The sequence below is a fragment of the Balaenoptera musculus genome, chromosome 10 (genome assembly GCF_009873245.2).
Source record: "Balaenoptera musculus isolate JJ_BM4_2016_0621 chromosome 10, mBalMus1.pri.v3, whole genome shotgun sequence".
Lineage (NCBI taxonomy): Eukaryota > Metazoa > Chordata > Mammalia > Artiodactyla > Balaenopteridae > Balaenoptera > Balaenoptera musculus.
Window position 1 is genome coordinate 13,033,763 of NC_045794.1, and position 20,298 is coordinate 13,054,060.

A 20,298-nucleotide genomic window follows, 5' to 3' on the forward strand; every position below is an offset into this window, starting at 1 on the left:
CAAAACTTTTGAGGACCACTGCTCTAGAGTCCTCCGAAGTCCTCAAAACAAAAGGTAATTTGAATTTAACTGTCTTCAAAGTTACATAACACTTCTAAAACACTAGCAATGGAGGAGTGTTACACAGCATTAGGGGTGGCTGGGGAAAGCACTTTTCTTAAGGGCCTTGTAGACAATCCCGGAGGAGCTGCCTATATAATTGTCAGTAAAGATTGAAAAAAAAGTTCTTAGTGTTCGCACGTTTGGGCCGCCGCTGGGTACAACTCTGGTTGTTCAACTTAAATATTCTGATACTCAGCACAGTCCAACTGGTTGGACTGCTCGGTGCGTAATCCACATGGGCCGCCAGGTTCAGGGTCTGAGCGGAGAAGAACCCGCTTTCGCCCCCCCGCGAATTCCGCCCGAGAACAGCAAGGCCGCGACTGACCGCTCAGACTTGGCCGCCGGGACTTTGATTCAGAGCCTAAAGCGCCGGCAGGCGCCGTGCGTAGCGGGCGCAGGGCCAGCGTCACGTGCTCAACGAACGCTGATCTCACGCCTGCGCGCTGCCTTCCTTCTGGCTCCACTAAGCCTCTTCTCCCTGGCGAACCCGCCTTCCCGCCGGATCGTCACTTCCGGCGGACGCTCAGCGTCGTTGGTGTCGTCACTTCCTGCCGGTACCGGTGTGGACGGTGTGGGTCGTGGCCGCCGGTTCTGCGGTTCTCTCCCTTCCCTACTCTCCTCCCTCCCTCCCTTTCCCTCCCTCGACGGCGGTTGGTCGTCCGTCGCAGACTCCCTGACCCGTCCCTAACCCCTTTCTGACCTCGGGGCCACCGGATTGGCCTTTTCCCGTTTCCCGGCTCAACCCCAGAGTCAGGGCGGGGGCCTTGAGGAGGGGGAGGCGGTGCCACGGAGGAGAGAAAAGACCAGACGACCCTCGGCTCCCCCGCCGGATCGCACGGCTCGCAGCCGCCATGGCAATGAGGCAGACGCCGCTCACCTGCTCGGGCCACACGCGGCCCGTGGTGGATCTGGCCTTCAGTGGCATCACGCCTTACGGCTATTTCCTGATCAGCGCTTGCAAAGGTGAGCAGGGCCGCTGATCGGGCCCCTGACGGCTGGGACTGGGCGGAAAGGGACTGGGGCCGGCATTCCCCTTTGCCGAGCGGACTGCGGCTCTCGCAGCCTTTGAGGTTAGGGCCCACGGTGGGCTGATGGGGAGAGGAGTAGTGTTAGGGTTTCCTCAGCTGACGCCGAGGGGCTTTGCTAAGTAATGGCCCTAACCAAGGTCTCTCATTTTAGCTTTATTGCTATTTCTGGAGAAGCTGAACTGTGCACTTGCCTAGACGCCCCGGCCAACAGACACCGTAAATAATCTTTCAAGGATTCGGGGAATTCAGAAACTAGGCCAGGCCTTGTTTTACACCTTAGTTTACAAAGACTCGCTGCTCCTATTATCTCATAGGATATTGTTTTGTTGTATGGAATTTTTCATTTACATTTTTCATTTTTCAAATGGAAGCTGAGGCTTACTGTTAAGAAGTTTGTCCAAAATAAGACGCGAATCTAGATTGTTTTGACGCAGATCAGTAGCCTTCTCAGCGAATTACAAATGCTTCCCAAAGAGAATGTCCAGCTCGGTTTTTCAGTTACTTTATTTCTGGACGTTCCTGGACGTCTCCTGTGAGTGAGAATAAATAGACAACAAAAGCAGTTTTCCACTTTGTTTTTCAATATGATCATTTTATGTTTGAATCTTAGATTTTAAGTAATCTAAACTTCTAAATCACATGTCTTCTTAAATATCTTTTAGATGGTAAACCTATGCTACGCCAGGGAGATACAGGAGACTGGATTGGAACATTTTTGGGTCATAAGGGTGCTGTTTGGGGTGCAACATTAAATAAGGACGCCACCAAAGCAGCTACAGCAGCTGCAGATTTCACAGCGTAAGTGCCGCCAAAAATGGCCACCTTTGGAGTTGTCTGTGGATTGTGTTCAGAAATGATCAAAACTTCAATAAAAGTTATTCATGGAATTCTCACTGCCTGCCATATAGAACACATGGTATTTGATCTCACCAAAATTCCACCCTGATCCTGCCTGCTTCTTTCTCTTAAATGGTTCTCAAAATGTTCAGAGACTTAAATAACTAAATTCTGTATGTCTGGGTTGGGACCCAGGAATCTGCATTATTAACAGACACTTAAGATAATGAATGTTGGTGGTCATGCTTCCAAATACTGCTCCACATGTGTTGGCTGAGTGGTATCATTAACTCCTATGACTTCCTAGGGCTAATGACCCCACGTTTTTAGCCCAATTTCACTCTCATTTTTGTTAGACATATTTAAAACTCCGCAACTCAATTATTTTTTTTAAGTTTTTTAAGGCTGAAATCTTAATCATTCTTGATTTTTCCCTTCCATCTAGATTATCATCTTTTTTGTTGATTCTACCAGCAGAATGTTGCCTGACCACATTGTTTCTTATGCCTCGGCCGCTGCCGTTTCAGTGCAGGTCCCTACCACTTGTCCTTTCCCATGTGTTCATCCTCCCTGGTGCCGCCAGTTGTATTCCTGAACACAGATACAAATATCATCATGTCACTTCTCTATCTCATGATCTTCTTGTCTTCCCTGTGCTTTGTCAGTGCTCCATGATCTTGGGTGTACATTAGAAGCTTTTAAAATACTCAGATGCATGTGTCTAGAAATTCTGATTTAGTTGGTCTGGGGGTGCAGTCCCGAACATCAGTTCTTTTCCTTCCTTGAAGTTCTAGGTGATTCTGATGTGCAGCCTTTAACCACTGGCCTAAAGGTTAAATTTCACTTGTTGGCTCTTGAAAATTTGGTCTCATCCTAGTTCATCATCATCATCATCTGGCACTGCACGCCGTATGCCCCACTGTCTAGTTATACTAATATTGTTGCCAGAATACACCTTACCTATTCTGATTTTTGGCGTTTGCATATGTTATTAAAGTGATTTGCGGTGACCCACTTTCCCCATCTGAGCACGTGTCATATATAACCTTGGTACCTCTAGTTCCTAATTGTGTTTGTGATTTAGCAGGCACTTAAATGCTTAAACTAAGGAAGGCAGTGTCAAGGGCTGTTGCACATGTAATACTCTATTAATAGATTTGAGGCTCTGGAGAGTAAAAGTGGTCTTGTTGATTTTTTTTTTTTTAACAGAATTTCACACTAAGGAGCAATTGTAAATGTGTTTGTTGCTCCTTTGTATTAAGCAAATTAAACATACTAAGTTTATTATGAAAAATGAAGGCAGATTGAGTGGTGGATACATGACTACATATTTGTTGAAACTCGTAGACCTCTATATCATGGAGTTAGTTTTACTATATGTAAGTTTTTAAAAATAAAATTTTTAAAATAAGGAGAGGGAGATATAATCCCATGCTTATGTGGGATTAAATTTGAGATGATGAGAGAGCAGTAAGAGAAGTTATAAATGTCAGTATGAACTTTTTTTCTGTGTCTTCAATGAATAGATGTTATTATGTTCATGAATAACCATTGTAAGGCTTTGCACGCTGCCCTGTTGTGATTGTATGAAATTCTGATAAAATAAGGAACTGCTTGGTTTTATGTCAGTCCTTTAATGTCAACAGCTTCAGGTCAAATGTTGCTGTAGATGTCAGCATGTGTGCTTATAATGTGACAGAGACTCCTTTGATTGTTAATTATGGGAGGTGAAAAATAGGAAGTAAAAGTGATTCTCAGACAAGGAAGACTTGTGGAGTGTTGGAAGGTGAAGGTGCCCATTCCTTCTTTTTGCTCACACTGTTCCCTGTGTTAAACTTCTGGCTCTTACAGTATTTATTGACTTCAGTGTCATTGCTTTTTGAGGCCAGGGGCCATGTTTTATATTTTTTTGTATCCCTGGTTTGTTCAGTACTTTATGTTTGTCAAATAAATAACTTAAGGAAGTTTCCTAAGGTAGAAGGATAAAGAATGGACGAATTATAGATCTTGGTTTTGTTTCTAAGACATTTGTGTCTGCCATGAGTTCAGCTTTTTTATTTTTTTTTTTTCCCTTTAACTCCTCCAAAGTTTGTTTTTTGCTCAGTCCAGTAGGAACATTGTCATTGGGAATGAATGTCATTGATTTTATAACAGAGATAGAAAATTGGAATTAAAAGCTCTAGATTTCAGGTATTTGGTAAGTGGATTTTTAAAATGTCATTATTGAAACTAGGTCCCAGTTTGGTGGTAAGTTAATAGTTAATAAAGTGGTATTTTGAGTTAAATATAATTAGGTAATAAATGTAACAAGATCTTAGACACTATAGACATTAGCATTAAAAGAGACAAGCTTTTGAATTGCAGTTCTGGACAAATATATTTCTGTTAGTCTCAGTTCTGTGTTATCTGGCCCTAACAATGTTAATTACATGAGCAAAATGCTTTCTCTCCTCCTGCTTGACAGATGGTCTTGTTCTGATCTTTAAGAGACCTGTGCAAAAGCTTGTTAGGAAGGATGCCCATCTCTGTAAAATCCGTGAAGACTCCTGGTTTGTACATTTAGCCAAATTGTAATGCCAGTCCTCTGGAAAAGAATAAAGTGCATTAGATAGAAATTACTGTTCATGTGATAATTACTCTGAAATGTAGAGAGGAAAGGGTGTGAAAAATATGGCAGTTTAAATACTTAAGAGAGTTCTGAAAAGAGTATTCAGGATTTTATCTTGCTGCCAGAGGCACAGCTATCTTTGTTTAGGTCACTAACAGCATTAATAGCCCAAACCATTCATTTGAGGACATGTCTGTGTATGGGTATTGAGTGTTGCTTTTGTGCTTTCTTAACGTTTCAGGTCTCAGGGTCTATGTTTACAAGTGGTTATTAAAAACATGAATGCTGGGGCCATATTGTCTGTGTTTGAACCCTGGCTCCATCCTTTAATAGCTCTGTGACCTTGTGAACTTTATTTAATCTCTTTTTTTTCAGTTTCATCATCTATACTAATGAGAATAGTAATAGTGCCTACCTCTGGTTGTGAATATTAAATAAGTTGATATGTTTCTAATATTTAGAATATTGCCTAAAATCTAATAACTATGTAAGTGTTACACGTGTAAGGTAACACTGGTAGCTACCACCCCTACTAGACCAAAATCATGTGTTATTTTGGAACTTCTGTGCTAAAGCCATGAAACCTTTTGGTTTCATGCAAGGAAGTTTGAGTAGATTTAAATAACAAGAGGGAGTAGTTTTGGGTTTTTTCCCCCTCAGTTAAGGCTCTCAGGTGCCATCATATAGTGGGAAAGATGTAAGCATTTACATTAGCCAGGCCTGAGTTCCTGTGCTAGCCATGCTGTGTATTTTCAGTTTGATCATGGGATGCTTCTTAAACTTCGGTTTTCACATCTGTAAAATGAGTGTAAGTCTGATTTTGGTGCAAATCAGAGAGATCTTTCACCACTTACATGCCTGGAGTCTAGCATAGTGTCTGTTACATAGTAGGTACTCGGTTAATGGACGCTGAGTCTTACCCTTCAATTGCTCTGTGTCTGTCTGTGAGGTGTGGGAGTGTGTGCATTCTTTGTGTATATTCTTCTCTTTTAATGACTTGTATGGGGTCTGCTGTTACGGAACTTGACCCAACTAAAGAGCTCCCCAGCTTACCTGATTAATCATAGTTGGTATAAATTATTTTTAGGTGATTGTTTTTGTTCCCTCATTCTTAGGTTTCTCAGAAAATTCATTAATTTCATGTTTATCTAAAGGATAATTTTGTTCCTGTTTCTTGTGGAGAAAATACATTCAGCAGAGCCGGTCCGTGGGTCAGTTTAGAATGTTAACTTGAGGTAATTCTGGCAGTCGAGTCAGCTGATGTGTACACTGTCCCTGAAACACCATCCTCTTTATATCTTTTAATTCATAGAGCTAATGTTAGCACTACATCTCCTGATCCTCTTCTCAGTCCCTCTACTGTCTTCATCTGGAGAGTGCCAAACGTAAAGAAGATGCCTGTGCTCTGTCCAGAGAGTGCTTAAGTAGATCTAGTACAAGTGAATAGAACATGCTCTGTCGAGAGTGTCGAACTCAATTTTACTAGTGTTTCCAAATAGGAGGAAAACAGCTAGATACATGGGCCTTCTGGATGATACTACTACAGTCACACCGGTGCTTTCCTCCTCACCAGTGAATGGACATGGTCTAAGCAGCATATTAAGATTTTAAGGAGCTTGGGGAAGATGATTGAATATACTTGAAATTAGTATTTCTAAGGACATTGCCCAGAGTTCCTTTGAGACATGGCATCATGTGAACAGGATAGAGATTTCAGGTATATTTGATGTTTTCTTCACTTTTGACACCTTCTGTTATTGCAGCAGTCTAATCTTTGTGAACTCTTATCACTGATTTCCCTGTGATTAAGAGTAAGCATATGTAAACAAAAGTAAAAGGAAAAAACAAAAAGGAATGGTTAACGGAGGCGAGATAAATAGAAGGTTTAGTGAAAAGATACCATTTGCGATGAACGCTGAGGATGAGTAGAACTATGATAGCTGAGAATGTAAAATACATGCTTAATAGAACAATATGAACAAAGACAGAGGAGCCTGGAAGAAAATACATGGCTTGTTTGAGGAATGGTCTATAATCTGGTGTGACTAGATAAGGAGAAATAATACAAAATGAGGTTGGGAAAGTAGCGTTGGACCAAGAGAGTTGAATTGGAAGTGGGAGAGATTAGAACAGGTTTCCTGTGCAAAGAGAAATTAATATTTGAGAGTTTAGTAGCAGTACCACTCATAGTTGATATTGTTTCTCTCAGAACATATTTACTCAGCCACTCATTACTCAAGTATATAATTTGCAAGAAATTTACAATTTCTATTGCATCATCAGCATTTATTCCTGTTAGATGGTTCATGTTTCTTTACCGTTGCACATGCTATTAATGCTTATCTACAATGGCCTTTCCCTTTTTTTTCCCCTGGCATATTTCTACGTGCTCTTTAAGGCTACAGATTTTTATGTTTAGATTTTCTGGACTTTCTGGCGTAATTAGTGGTGTGTTTTTTGTTTGTGTTTCTATAGCCATGTGTGTTTGTCATTTAATTATATTTCTTAAATGTATTATTTAATGGATTTTTTTTTCATCTCAGCTAAAGCTAATGCTCTACTAAGGCAGGAACTTTCTTTGGGATCATTTTTTTTCTCCCTTTTGTGCCCTAGTACTGAGTCTAGAGTGACATACTTGATGTATTTATTGTGTGTTTAATGAGTAAATGAAGAAAAGATACTCCTTGCTTTTCTCTGTTTTTCTTTCTCCACTATTTCATTGTTCACTTCTTTCCTAAAAGTAAATGTCAGTTACATTAAAATGGAAATCTTTAGGGAGCGTAGCTTGTTCCTCATAACAGTTTCTTTTCCTGCGTGGAAAGTTTTCTTGTTTACTTTTCAATGACCTCTTCTGACCTAAAATGAATTGTTTTTTTTTTCTTCTTCTCTACTGTTAAAGCTTTTTTATTTGGGGAACCCCTTACAATATTTTTGTGAACTATTATTTCATCATTATCCCCCAACATATATACACACATATGTATGTGTGTGTAATCACATATATATTTTGGGTTGCGATAGGTTAGGGAAAATAACAGTTGAGAGATTTAAAATCGTCTCAACATTAGCATTATATAATCAAAGGCTGTTACTTTGTGTGGAAGTTAATTGGACTAGGATTTGAGAATTTAAGAGTCACCTTTGAGGAAGAGATGGGGAGAATATTTTCTTCTCTACTGTCTTGATTTAAAATTTCATGTAACTTGATTTAAAATTTCATGTTTCTCATGTACATGAGAGTAAAGAATAGAGAAAAAAATGGGAAAGGTGAAACTGAACTGGTTAAAATGTTTACAGTCTTGCTAAAAGGATATTATGGCTACAGGCTAAAATGGAAGTAAGGATGGATTGGTTCATGAAACTTGTTTACTTAAAATTTGATATTTTCCATTGTCAAAATTAGATTGTTATATCGTTTTTACCTTATAATGTAGTTATATAACATTTCAAATATCTAACTTATTTGGTAATTAATTGTCAAAATTACCATGTTTATCTTTTAATTTTACTTTTCATTTTTAGCAAAGTGTGGGATGCTGTCTCAGGAGATGAATTGATGACCCTGGCTCATAAACACATTGTCAAGTCTGTGGATTTTACGCAGGTATCAGAAAATGGAATTTGTTTTAGGAAGTTAAATTGCTGTTATTATAGGATATGACAGTGGTTTTATATTTGATTGGTTTGTATATTTGGTTTTCTGGGGGAATATTTGGTGTACATTGGCTTATATTTGATTTGACTGTAGATTAAACCGTACACCTTTACAGTTGACTCTTGAATAACACAGGTTTAAACTGTCTAGGTCCACTTAACATGGATTTTTTCACTGATAAATACCGCATACTGCAGTATGACATGGTCCACAGTTGTGGAATCTGCGGATGTGGAGGAACTGCACGTGGGAGGAACCACATGTATAGAGGGCTGACTATTACTTATACGTGGATTTTCGACTGTGTGGAGGGTGGGTCCCCTGATCCCTTCGTTGTTCAGCTCAACTGTATTTTGTCTTAGTTGATCCTGTGAGGCTTTTAAGAACCCTGGAACTCTTGTATCAGTACTTCAACAATAGCAACAAACATCTAAAAAGCCCAAATAATGTTTCCCAGCCACTTTCAGAAGGGAGAGGATAAATTTGAGGTCATCACAGATGTACTCCTCAGTAGGCAGCCGGATCAGGGCCGACTAAGAGAAGCCGTGTGGAGGTGGTGTGACATTTGAACTGGGAAGCTTACAGGGCTTTGGCTATTATGAGAAAAATAAATGCTGTACAGTATTTTCTCAGGAGTAATTGGTCTGTATGCATCTCCTTGTGACATCTGTGAGCCTTATTTGGGTTCTGTTTGGTGTTGAAGAAGTTTCAAAGAGATGTAGCTTTTAAAATCTTTAATCTAGTAAGATTTTACTTATGTGTGTTTTCAGGACAGTAATTACTTGTTAACCGGGGGACAGGATAAACTGTTACGCATATATGACTTGAACAAACCTGAAGCAGGTAAGTGTAATTTATACGTATTTGTGGTTTTGTTTTCTTTTAATTTAAGTAACTTTTCCTGATTAAAGGAATTCATATTTAGTACTCAAATTAGGAAAATAAAGATAGTCACAAAGAAAAAAATTAAAATATAATCCATCATCCAGCATTATTAATTGCTGATAACGTCTTTAGCTTTTGGTTCATGTTTTTCCAGTTCTTTTTTTAATGCAGATATCTTTTGAAATATTGATTTATTTACTACATTGTGCTTGTATAGCCTTCCTACAATTTAAAAAATTATCATGGTAAATTTTTATCATGATACTAAGTCTAAAAAGGTGCGTAACAGTGTTAACTACCTTTTGGTTAGGAGTGGTTATTATCTGTAGAAGGTGAGAAGGGTAAGAATTCTCAGTGTGTATGCATACTTAGATTTTTTAACCACATGGGTATATTAGCTATTCAGAAGAATTTTAAAAATCTGTAATAGTTTTTTCATGTCTTTAAATATTCTATTAATTCTTTCTAATGACTGTATGGCTCTCTATTCTGTGGATAAGTGAACTAGCCAGTCTCCTATTATGGCTTATTTGGTTATTTACAAATTTTAAAGATTATAAGCAGTGTTGTGCTCAACATCCTTACAGTTGCATATACTTCCACAATTGTTTCTGTAGAATACCTACATAGAAATAGAATTGTTGGGACAAAAAGGAGGTACGCTTGGAAGCCACTGATAGATACTACCAAGGGGCCCTCCAGTGAAGTATAAAAATGTATCTATGGCTAACTTGTTCTAGCAAACACTGATAACTAGCTTTATCTTTGCCAATTTAATAGAAGAAAAATGATTCTGTCTTATTAATGTGCACTTGAAAAGTTATTCATGAGATTAAAATACTGTTGAATACCATTTTAATGTACTACTTCTTTTGTGAACTAAGTACCTGTACATCTTTTTATTACTCATTTTAAAGTTTCTTTATTGTATTCTCTTTAGTCATTTGCTTTTAAATTTTGTCAGTGAGGTTTATGGTATGCACATTTTAAAAAATTGGGTGGTAAAATCTATCATTTCCTTTATGAATTCTCTCATTGCACAGAAGTTGTAAGACATACCTTTTCTTCCCTAGTCAGACATTCACCTCTATTTTGTAGTATTTCAGTGCTTTTCTAGTCACATACTATGTATTTTAAAAGCTACCAAAATATGACAAAAAGAACTTTGTTTTATTTATTATATATTAGTTGGGTTCTTAAATTTTGTATCTTGGGTACTACTGTTTATTCATAACTCAATAAACTTTAGAAGTTTGTAAGAAAGTCAAAGCTACATTGGAAATTAAGCAGTTGTTCTCGAAATATCTTTTCTAAAAGTACTTCTAAGGTGAGGAAACAAACTACCTTTGTGGATTATTATCCTTTGGCACCTGGTAATTTTTTTCTTCATTCTCTCTAATAACTTTATGCCAAAACATAGCAAACTACTCTGACCTCACTGAATCAGTGTATCTGTCTGACTCAGCAAGATAGTTCAGGGCTCAGGTAGACATATTTCGTCTTCTTTTACCTTTCTCAAAGCTGCCTTTTGAAAGTGGCTCTTCCACTGTCTTGCATTGGAAAGGAGCAATTAACTGAGTTTTTACTGTCTGTCAGAAACCCGATTAGAAACTTTAGATGATGGCTGCTGTAACGTGTGCATGGTTTTCATCTGTGTCTTGATAGCAGTGTCTGTCTGTGTTTTGCATTCAGCTCTTGCTATCCACTTAAACATCATGCGGCCAAAGAGTAAGTTGGGATCATAGTACTGGTGTAGTGTTGTCTCTTTGGACATATCCACCACTGGCCAGCCTCCAAATTCCCACACAGAGAACTTTGGGAATAGAGATATTGTCGCTTGGGGGAATTTAATGTGAAATACCTCTAGTAACTCTGTATTTTTTTTAAAAGGCAAAAAAAAAAAAAAAAGAAACTTTGAATGTATATTCTCATTTGATTCTTATACTCAAATCCAAGGTATAGTAACTGTTGTTAATCCAGTTTCCAAGTGAAGAAATGTAGTCTTCAAAAGGTTAAGTGACTTGCCCAAAGTCAAAGTTGTGTTGAATGGTATTGCCTCCAACTTCTGCTTTTGCCCAGAGGTAACAAGTGGTTTTGTTTTGTTTTTTAAGTGTTTGGAAAGTCTCGAACAGAGACAGGTTCCCACCTTTTTGATGCTTTGCTCTGCCAACAGTGGCTTGGAAGAGGGTCCTAGCATTAGTGATAGCACTTGAATTAGCTCAGGCTGTCTTGTTCCTGGGTCCATATTCTTATTAAATTATGCCACCTTAGTTGTTATTTTATTTCACTGAAGTACAACAGTGCTTTCAAAAGCAGAAAAGTAGGCTGGAGGGAGTGGTGTATTCAGTCCCATCTGCACGTATAGTTCTTGGGTTCCTTGTCATGCAGATACATTTTTGTTTAAGTATAGAAAAACTGAATGTATCCTAGGTAAACATCAAGTTTAAATTGTGGTGGGCTTTGAAAAGTTGCAGTCTAATTTAAAACATAGTTTTTCTTTTCTTTTTACATAGTTGTTCAAATATTGCTTAGTTTTAAAAATCAGATATTAACAAATGTATTTTAAATCGTTTCATCTAAAGAACCTAAGGAAATCAGTGGTCATACCTCTGGTATTAAAAAGGCTCTGTGGTGCAGTGAGGATCAGCAGATCCTTTCAGCTGATGATAAAACTGTTCGGTAAGTAACTTTTCTTTAATAATTTAAAGTTTGAAAAATATTTGACCTTAGAGCTTATATTTGAAAGTTTTTTATAACTACTATGTAGGAAGCATTGTGTCTGAACATTACAACTTTGGCTGTGCAGGGGTCATTTTTCTGAAGCTATCCATTTACTGTTATAAACATAGAGCAGAATTCATAAGACAGTTAAGACTACTGACACCTTTATAAGCAGATGCTCTTAACCCGGGTCAGTGGGCAGGCTGGCCATAGGGTGTCCAGTAAACCCCTGAAATTCTATACACAGTTTTTTTTTTAAGCATTGATTTTTTTTTAAAATTAATTAATTAATTTATTTTTGGCTGGGTTGGGTCTTTGTTTCTGTGCGAGGGCTTTCTCCAGTTGCGGCGAGCGGGGGCCACTCTTCATCGCGGTGCGCGGGCCTCTCACTATCGCGGCCTCTCGTTGCGGAGCACATGCTCCAGACACACAGGCTCAGTAGTTGTGGCTCACGGGCCTAGTTGCTCCGCGGCATGTGGGATCTTCCCAGACCAGGGCTCGAACCCGTGTCTCCTGCATTGGCAGGCAGATTCTCAACCACTGCGCCACCAGGGAAGCCCTATACACAGTTTTGTGAGCTGACACCTAATTATTTTTCTGTGGAAAGATAACTATCAGACTCACAAAAATCGAGTGTAAGAACCATTATTTAGAGCAACGCTGAAATTGATTAGATTAGGAGTGTCTTAATAGCACAGTTTTGCTGAATCATTTGGGAAGTATATTTAAAGTATTAGTTTTGATTTCACCGACAAGCTACCAAATAATTTGATGTTTTATGGGAACCCAAAATTTCTCAGTATCATCTGTAATTTATGAGTTGGAGTAGAGGTTGTTTTACAATTGTGGTTATTTCATTGGTTAATCTGCAGGTGTAATTTAAGCTATAAGCATTTTTCTTAAATGAGTAAATACCTCCTTATTGTCCTCTTTTTTTTTTTTTTTTTCTTCAGCCTTTGGGATCATGCTACTATGACAGAAGTGAAATCTCTAAATTTTAATATGTCTGTTAGCAGTATGGAATATATTCCTGAGGGAGAGATGTTGGTAATAACTTATGGACGATCTATTGCTTTTCATAGTGCAGTAAGGTATGTCTAAGAAATACCTTCATTTCCTTTTCTGGTAATACAGGGGCAGTTTAAGGTACTTAAAAATTGGAAGGCATATGCTAAGGTATTTAACTCTTTTAAAGGCAAATTTTGGCCTATATTATGTAATATGGAGGGAAGTGTTTCCATACCCAGTAATAATGAGTTTTTTAAGAATTTGGTATGCTTTAATCGGAGGAATTAATCAAATTAATTTCCAGATATTTAGGACATTTATTGGTAAAATTCACCAATTTTTAATCAGTATTTTTCTTAAAAGAATCACTAGACTGGTGCTGTAGTTTATATTGTTCATTACTCTATAAAACCTCTGTGATCTTGATTCTGCTATTTATTTCACTTTAAAATTTCAGAGAAATTAGTGATTTTTTTTTCTGCTTCCAAGTATGGTATAGACCTAATGATTTTTTTAAAAACAGACTTAATTTTTATGGCTATAAATGTATTAAATGTTGATGTTGAAAATTTGGAAAATATAATTTTTAAAAACCTACAGTCCTACAGCCAGAAGGTTCGTGGTAGCTGTATTTTTTGCTAGTCTTTTTTCTTCGGGGGTGTGTGTGTGTGTGTGTGTGTGTGTGTGTGTGTATGTATTAGTGTTGGTTTGTTTCTTTAGTTACTAGTACCCTAATGAGCATAATTTTTATTTTTTTATTCTAAAATACTCTTAGCCATTAAACTTCTTTGCAAACAGTTTTACTAGGTGCTTTGCATCATAGATTACACTAAATCATGTATCAGTTCCCCTGTTTTAACACTGCAGTGAGATTTGTGGTACATCTCTTGAATGTTTCTTTACAAGAGAATCCTGTAAGTAGAATTATCAGTTCAAAGGTTAGGAATGTCATGGCTGGAGCAGTCTGCAGCCTGTGTGCTGCTTTGTCACCTGCCCCATCCTGCCTGCCACGGCCCTGGGCGGGTGCCTTCCACACGCTGTGCAGTCTGCTCTCCAGTGGGTAGATTCACAGAGAAACATGACAACAGAAAATGGTGTTGGAACAGTGGGAATCAGCAGTTTTTCACAGGAAGCTTTGGGAGATGTTGTTTAGTGTAGTCTGCCTGAAGTTGGAACAAAGTTGAACAAACAAGATGAGTTTGGTGCTTTGTAAAGTGTGAAAACTGCTAGTGAACTCTGTTCTCCTCTATCAGGAGAAGTAAGTGAAATTAATGAAGCCCTTGCAGAAAAGCCAGGACTTGTCAGTAAATCTTGTTGTGAAGATCAAGACGACACTGAGTAAACCCTTCAGAATTAGATGAACTAATGGGTGAAGAAGCATGTGAGAAATACATAAAATGTATTGAGGAGTGAAAGTGGAACCCCTAAATAAACTAGTTTGAAACAAACAAAGCAAAGGGTGGCAATGTGTTTAAAGTTCTTGGGAAACATGCCACTTACTTGATTTCCATAAGGAATATACCACATTATACTCTGACCAGCAGTCCTAACCTTTTCTCTAAAGGGCCACTTGCAGAGCTAAGCTTCACTGAATGGCAGAAGGAAAGAGAAGGCAGTCATAATGGAGACGAGCAATTAAGAATGTAAAAAGAGTTCATACACACACAGTGAATTGATAATAATAGTAATGTTATTGATAATAATAATGTTATTGCTCAGAACCATTAAATTGTACAACTATGTTCATTGCTTCTGGATTTGGGCAGCGTGCAGCCCTGCTGTAGAACGTTGCCTGAAATGGTGGTGGTGGAGGTTTGCTGGCCTGTTAAATATACTAACATTTAAGTCAGAAAGTTGCTATTCAGTGATCCTGCGTAAGTCAGCCTTAATTTTTCATGCTTTGTAGTGTGTGATGATGGGAGTAGGATGGCAACATTTCGGAGCTGAAATACTCTGATGTTGTGTGTTGGAAGCCTTTCAGGATTTTTAGGGTTAGACTGGAAAAGAGCCGATGTCCAAACTCATTGATGTTCAGGTGAAGCTACTGTTACGCATTTTTGTTATGTAGCTGTAGTCTCAGACTTAGTTATTGTTTTATAGCCTGATAGTTAAAAACTGATCCATTTTTAGCAGTTTTATATTTCACAGTATTAAAGGTTTTTCCTGTTGCAGAAACTTATAAATTCTCAGCAGTTGAAATAATATACAAATAATCCTTTATATTAATTACTTACTGTAAAAACTTTTTCTGTTTACAAAGATAATGCATGCTTGTCCTAAAAAAATTAGACAATGCAGAATTAAATTTTTTTCAAAGCAAAAATCCCAGTATATTAGCCCTACTGTTTTAATTAGCCAGCCCAGTCATTTTCAGGAAGGCATTCACTGCACAAAATGTGGATATCCCTTTGTGGAAGTATCTTTGTATTTTGCGGATGAACTCCACTTGGGCATAGTATCCTTCTGAATTTTTTATTTTTTTGCTAGTATTATTTAGAGGGGTTTTTTTTTGGTGTTTTTACTCTTTTTTTTTTTAAGTTGAAGTGTAGTTGATTTACAAGGTTGTGTTAATTTCTGCTGTACAGCAAAGTGATTCAGTTATACATATACATACATTCTTTCTTTATATTCTTTTCCATGATGGTTTATCACAGAATATTGAATATAGTCCCCTGTGCTCTACAGTAGAACCTTGTTGCTATCCATTCTTTATATAATAATTTGCATCTGCTAATCCCAGACTCCCACTCCGTCCCTCCCTCCCTGCCCTGCGACCACCAGTCTGTGTTCTGTGTCTGTGAGTCTGTTTCTGTTTTGTAATTTCGTTTGTGTCATATTTTAGATTCCATATGTAAGCGATATCATATGGTATTTGTCTTTCTCTTTCTGACTTACTTGCTATGATAATCTCTAGGTCCATCCATGTAGCTGCAAATAGCATCATTTCATTCTTTTGTATGGCTGAGTAGTATTCCACTGTATATATGTACCACATCTTCTTTATCCATTCATCTGTTGATGGGCATTTACGTTGTTTCCATGTCTTGGCTATTGTGAATAGTGCTACTATGAACATAGGGGTGCATGTAGCTTTTTGAATTATAGTTTTGTCTGGATATATGCCAGGAGTGGGATTGCTGGATCATATGGCAACTCTATTTTTAACTTTTTAAGGAACCTCCACACTGTTTTCCATAGTGACTGCACCAAGTTACATTCCCACCAACAGTGCAGGAGGGTTCCCTTTTTTGCACACCTAGAGGGTTTTTTGTTTTTTTTTTTAACATCACTGTGTTTGACCAAATGAATATTGGATTATTCCTTGAGTTTCAGAGTTTAGGAACAGTTTAAATGTATAATTGTTTCCTTGTATTATTTATTAAATATTAAAAATTTATAAATATTATCTAAATTTTTTTCTAGTTTGGACCCAATTAAGTCTTTTGAAGCTCCTGCAACCATCAATTCTGCATCTCTTCATCCTGAGAAAGAATTTCTTGTTGCAGGGGGTGAAGATTTTAAACTTTATAAGTATGATTATAATAGTGGAGAAGAATTAGGTGAGTTGTCCACTTTTTCTTAAGATGATGTAGGTACCTTGATCAAATGTTAGGTTTCAGCGATTAACACCTCAGCCAAGTTTTTAGCTGCTACTTTGTTTTTAGCTGTCTTGCTTTACCATCCAATGAACTTCAGCTTGTTAGAATTATACACAAAGAATAAAAGACAATTTTATGTTTTGTTTCTTTGGGAAAACTGATGGATTTGGGTTGGGTAAATCGAACCTTGGTGAATAGACTAAATAGAATCTATTTTAATTGTTTATGGTTCATCCTTTATTGCTTGCATGTAAGTTACTTTTTAAAAAAATTTTATTTATTTTTGGCTGCATTGGGTCTTCGTTGCTGTGCGTGGGCTTTCGCTAGTTGTGGTGAGCTGGGGCTACTCTTCATTGTGGTGCGCGGGCTTCTCATTGCGGTGGCTTCTCTTGTTGCGGAGCACGGGCTTAGTAGTTGCGGCGTGTGGGCTCTAGGGCACGCGGGCTTCAGTAGTTGTGGCACTTGAGCTCAGTAGTTGTGGCTCATGGCTCTTGAGTGCAGGCTCAGTAGTTGTGATGCGCAGACTTAGTTGCTCCGTGGCATGTGGGATCTTCCCAGACCAGGGATTGAACCCGTGTCCCCTGCATTGCTAGGTGGATCCTTAACCACTGCGCCACCAGGGAAGTCCCTATAAGTGACTTTGCCATTGTTCTTATTTAATATCACTTTTCAGAGTTTTAGAATGTTTTGGCCACATGTTTTATTCTCTGAAAAAGAGAAGTAAATTATTTGCCTGGTATCTGAGGTCACAATTAGTGAATACTGAACCTTGGACCCAGACATTCTTATTCCAAAATCTCATATTCTTTCTATTCTCATGATAATTTTTTACAGTCATGATAACATGATCATGATATTCTCTGGGGGAAGCTAATGCGTGAGTGTCCTTGAGTTGAATAGACATGGAGGCAGAACAGGATCACTGGTCTATTAAACAGCTTTGAAAACTGATAAGGTGATAAGGCATTAGAAAGTAAGCGAGAAAAGTTCATAACTAAGGATATGCCTTAAACAGAACAACACCGCTACTAATCTGTACATTTTCTCTTTAAACTCCATATAGGATCAGCACTGATCCGATATCTTCATGTTCTGTGTGACAGAACGACTAGTGGACTCTAGGTAGACGGCTGGGAAATTAAGAGGCAGAGTGTGTAAAAGAGCTCCATCTGGTGGCTCTCTATAGGCATAATAAGAGTTGGTTCCCTAGTAAACAGACAGTGAGTTTGGGATTTGGAAATGGGGATTGAATTCACAGACTTTAGATCTGCTTTCTGTAGATTTTAGAGGGGTTTTCATTTACTCCCTTTCTTTATTTTTATTGGGACATGACGCCTCAGTTTTTTGTATTTTTTTTTTTTTAGAGACAGTGTGAAACCATAGTGTGTGCTAGGATTGCAAAGGACTAATCTTACAGAGATATTGTAGACATGATGAACCAGTTTGTGATGAGAATCACTTTATTTTCAATTAGGTATAGTTCTTTGACTTTGCTGTCATGAATTTCACATCTTCCCAATAATGTAGACAATTATTTTCTCTAGTGTATCAATACTTAAATGTCATGTTTAAGTATTAAATTATCTAAAAGCCCTTCTCTTCTTTTTCAGAATCCTACAAAGGACACTTTGGTCCCATTCACTGTGTGAGGTTTAGTCCTGACGGAGAACTCTATGCTAGTGGTTCTGAAGATGGAACATTGAGACTATGGCAGACTGTGGTAGGAAAAACATACGGCCTTTGGAAATGTGTGCTTCCTGGTAAGAATTTTTATTCATGATTTTGTATCATTTTTCATTGGTAATTTTGTTTCAGCATTTCTGTCTTTATAGATTTTAAAGTATATAATATGGTTACAGCAAAGAGAAGCCCGTGACTAATAAATCATCCATTGTGTTCTTTGGTTTAAATTTTTTTGTTGTACAATATATTCTGTTCCTAAATTTTTACCCTAGATCATTTGGTGAATGGAATACACCTAATTCAAAATTTGCTAGAGGACAGTATAAAGAACTTATAAGTAAATGTATTTAATCTCTGAATACTACTACTTAGTGATTCTTACTAGTAGACATGTTTTTTAATAAAAATACTTAGTTATTGATCCCAGAGTAGTTGTAGTATGGATCTAAAAGTATGAATCTAAAAGACATACTTTTTTAGAATCACAATTATTAAGAAAGCTGTTCCTCTCATGCTTTGTAGCTCATCGCTTGGCATAGTCTTGGCGTACTCTTCTTGCTTGTTAAATGCTAGAAATTGCTAGTGATATTATAATTCACATAATCATCATTGCTTTTATTTTCATAGAAGAAGATAGTGGTGAGCTGGCAAAGCCGAAGATCAGTTTTCCAGAGACAGCGGAAGAGGAGCTAGGTAAATACTAACAATTAACTTCTGTAGAGTCCTGGTGGATTGAAAATTGAAGTGTTAATGTTAGCTTACTCATTGACAAAGGGAATTTATTCAGTATGAACATATACTTAAAGAATAGAAAGTTTAAATATGTGTATATTTATATATACATGTTTACAAGACAAATATTTAAATACCTACTGCATGGTAGTAGCCACGGAGATGTATTACGTATTATGGACGTGACTGATGAGGCTACTCTTACAGGACTTAGTGTCTAACTTAGGAGGCAGATGCCAAAATAAATAAATAGTTACAATTGTAGTTTTTACTTAACGCTTGTTAAGCACTTACTACATACCAAGCGCCCTTCCCCAAATCTAGAATTACAAATTGTAATGCGCTCTGATCATATAATAATGTTTGAAGTTGGAATAAATAAAGGAGGGAGCCAGATCTTTCAAAGATCTGACTTTAATTCAGTGTTTATTAGGTAGTTGAAGTCACTGAAAATTTAGCCTGGAAGAGGGGCCCCTTGGAGGTTAAGTTATGGTGTAGAAGAGTTTGATGGGAAGTGTGTGAACTCTTTCTTCATTGCTTTTTCAGTGGCCTGAGCCCATCATTCACAGAAATGTAGAGTTGCTTCTTTCCTTTCTTAAATTGACTATTGTGACTTTTTGTTTTTGAATTGTAGAAGAAATTGCTTCAGAGAATTCAGATTCCATCTATAGTTCAACTCCTGAAGTTAAGGCCTGAGCATCAGGCAGATGTACACAACTTATGGACTAAAACAAACAGAGAAAAGCATCAGCCTCCAGAGTTACTCTCTGCTTAAGGCAAACATGAGCAGTAAATAATGAGGAATATGAATTAGCTCCAGTGCTGGAACTAACCAACTTGGTGATACCTATAAGTGAAAACACAAGAGTATCAGCTGAAGGCAGATGGAGTTATACTCTTGTAGTACGATGGTCTGTTGTCTTTTTAATGAATATGTGCAAACCAACATCCAATTTCTCTTATTACAGGTAGATTTCTTGTAGCTGTTTATGTTATTATGAAGAGGGAAAATATATTGGCTTATTTTTCTGACTTTTCCCTTAAAGCAGAAAGCCTTTTTTTTGCTTTAGTTATAAAGAAGAGGGGGATACATGATAAAGTAACTGGTTTGATTTCTCTTTCATTGTACACTGTTTCTGAACATCTAATTGTTTTTAGTTGTCTAAATAAAATGCCTCTAAAACAAAACTGCGTTTGTTTCTTGGGAAAAATTGATAGGTTTGAGTTTTATAAATGGAAATTGCCAGAAAGTTTTTCTACATCATAACTATATCGAAAGACAACCCGGTTAAAGAATCTGTAGTGAACATAAATTGTTTCCTGATTTTGAAATTCAATTACTTGTACTGGAGTTTTGAAATTTTTATGTGCTTTGGTAGGGTTGTATATACCTTTCTTCCTCCTAGATTGGATAGGGATACTTGACCTGCCTTTTAAAAA

At 37.5% G+C, this 20,298-nt stretch overlaps 1 protein-coding gene and 1 non-coding gene across 3 annotated transcripts; both read left to right on the forward strand.

The window, feature by feature from the left end:
- Positions 1 to 632: 632 nt before the first annotated feature.
- LOC118901939 (serine/threonine kinase receptor associated protein) lies at positions 633 to 20,046 on the forward strand. Of its 2 annotated transcripts, none has more exons than XM_036865788.1 (10): positions 633 to 1,065; positions 1,793 to 1,928; positions 8,098 to 8,179; positions 9,001 to 9,073; positions 11,698 to 11,794; positions 12,790 to 12,927; positions 16,268 to 16,404; positions 18,054 to 18,203; positions 18,754 to 18,819; positions 19,493 to 20,046. In XM_036865788.1, the coding sequence occupies exons 1-10, from the start codon at positions 954 to 956 to the stop codon at positions 19,552 to 19,554; spliced, it is 1,053 nt and encodes a 350-aa protein (XP_036721683.1). In that variant the 5' UTR covers positions 633 to 953; the 3' UTR covers positions 19,555 to 20,046. The 2 variants fall into 2 exon arrangements, with proteins under 2 accessions (XP_036721683.1, XP_036721684.1); XM_036865789.1 differs by having other exon boundaries at positions 18,757 to 18,819.
- LOC118902915 lies at positions 10,742 to 10,926 on the forward strand. The gene has a single exon (XR_005021629.1). It is a non-coding gene; the product is annotated as a small nucleolar RNA SNORA23 (small nucleolar RNA).
- Positions 20,047 to 20,298: the final 252 nt, after the last annotated feature.

Coding starts and splice junctions, on each gene's coding strand:
- LOC118901939 (XM_036865788.1), top strand. CDS start 954: ATGGCAATGAGGCAGACGCCGCTCACCTGCTCGGGCCACACGCGGCCC. Junction 8,180..9,000: donor AGTCTGTGGATTTTACGCAG/GTATCAGAAAAT, acceptor GTGTGTTTTCAG/GACAGTAATTACTTGTTAAC. Junction 12,928..16,267: donor GCTTTTCATAGTGCAGTAAG/GTATGTCTAAGA, acceptor ATTTTTTTCTAG/TTTGGACCCAATTAAGTCTT.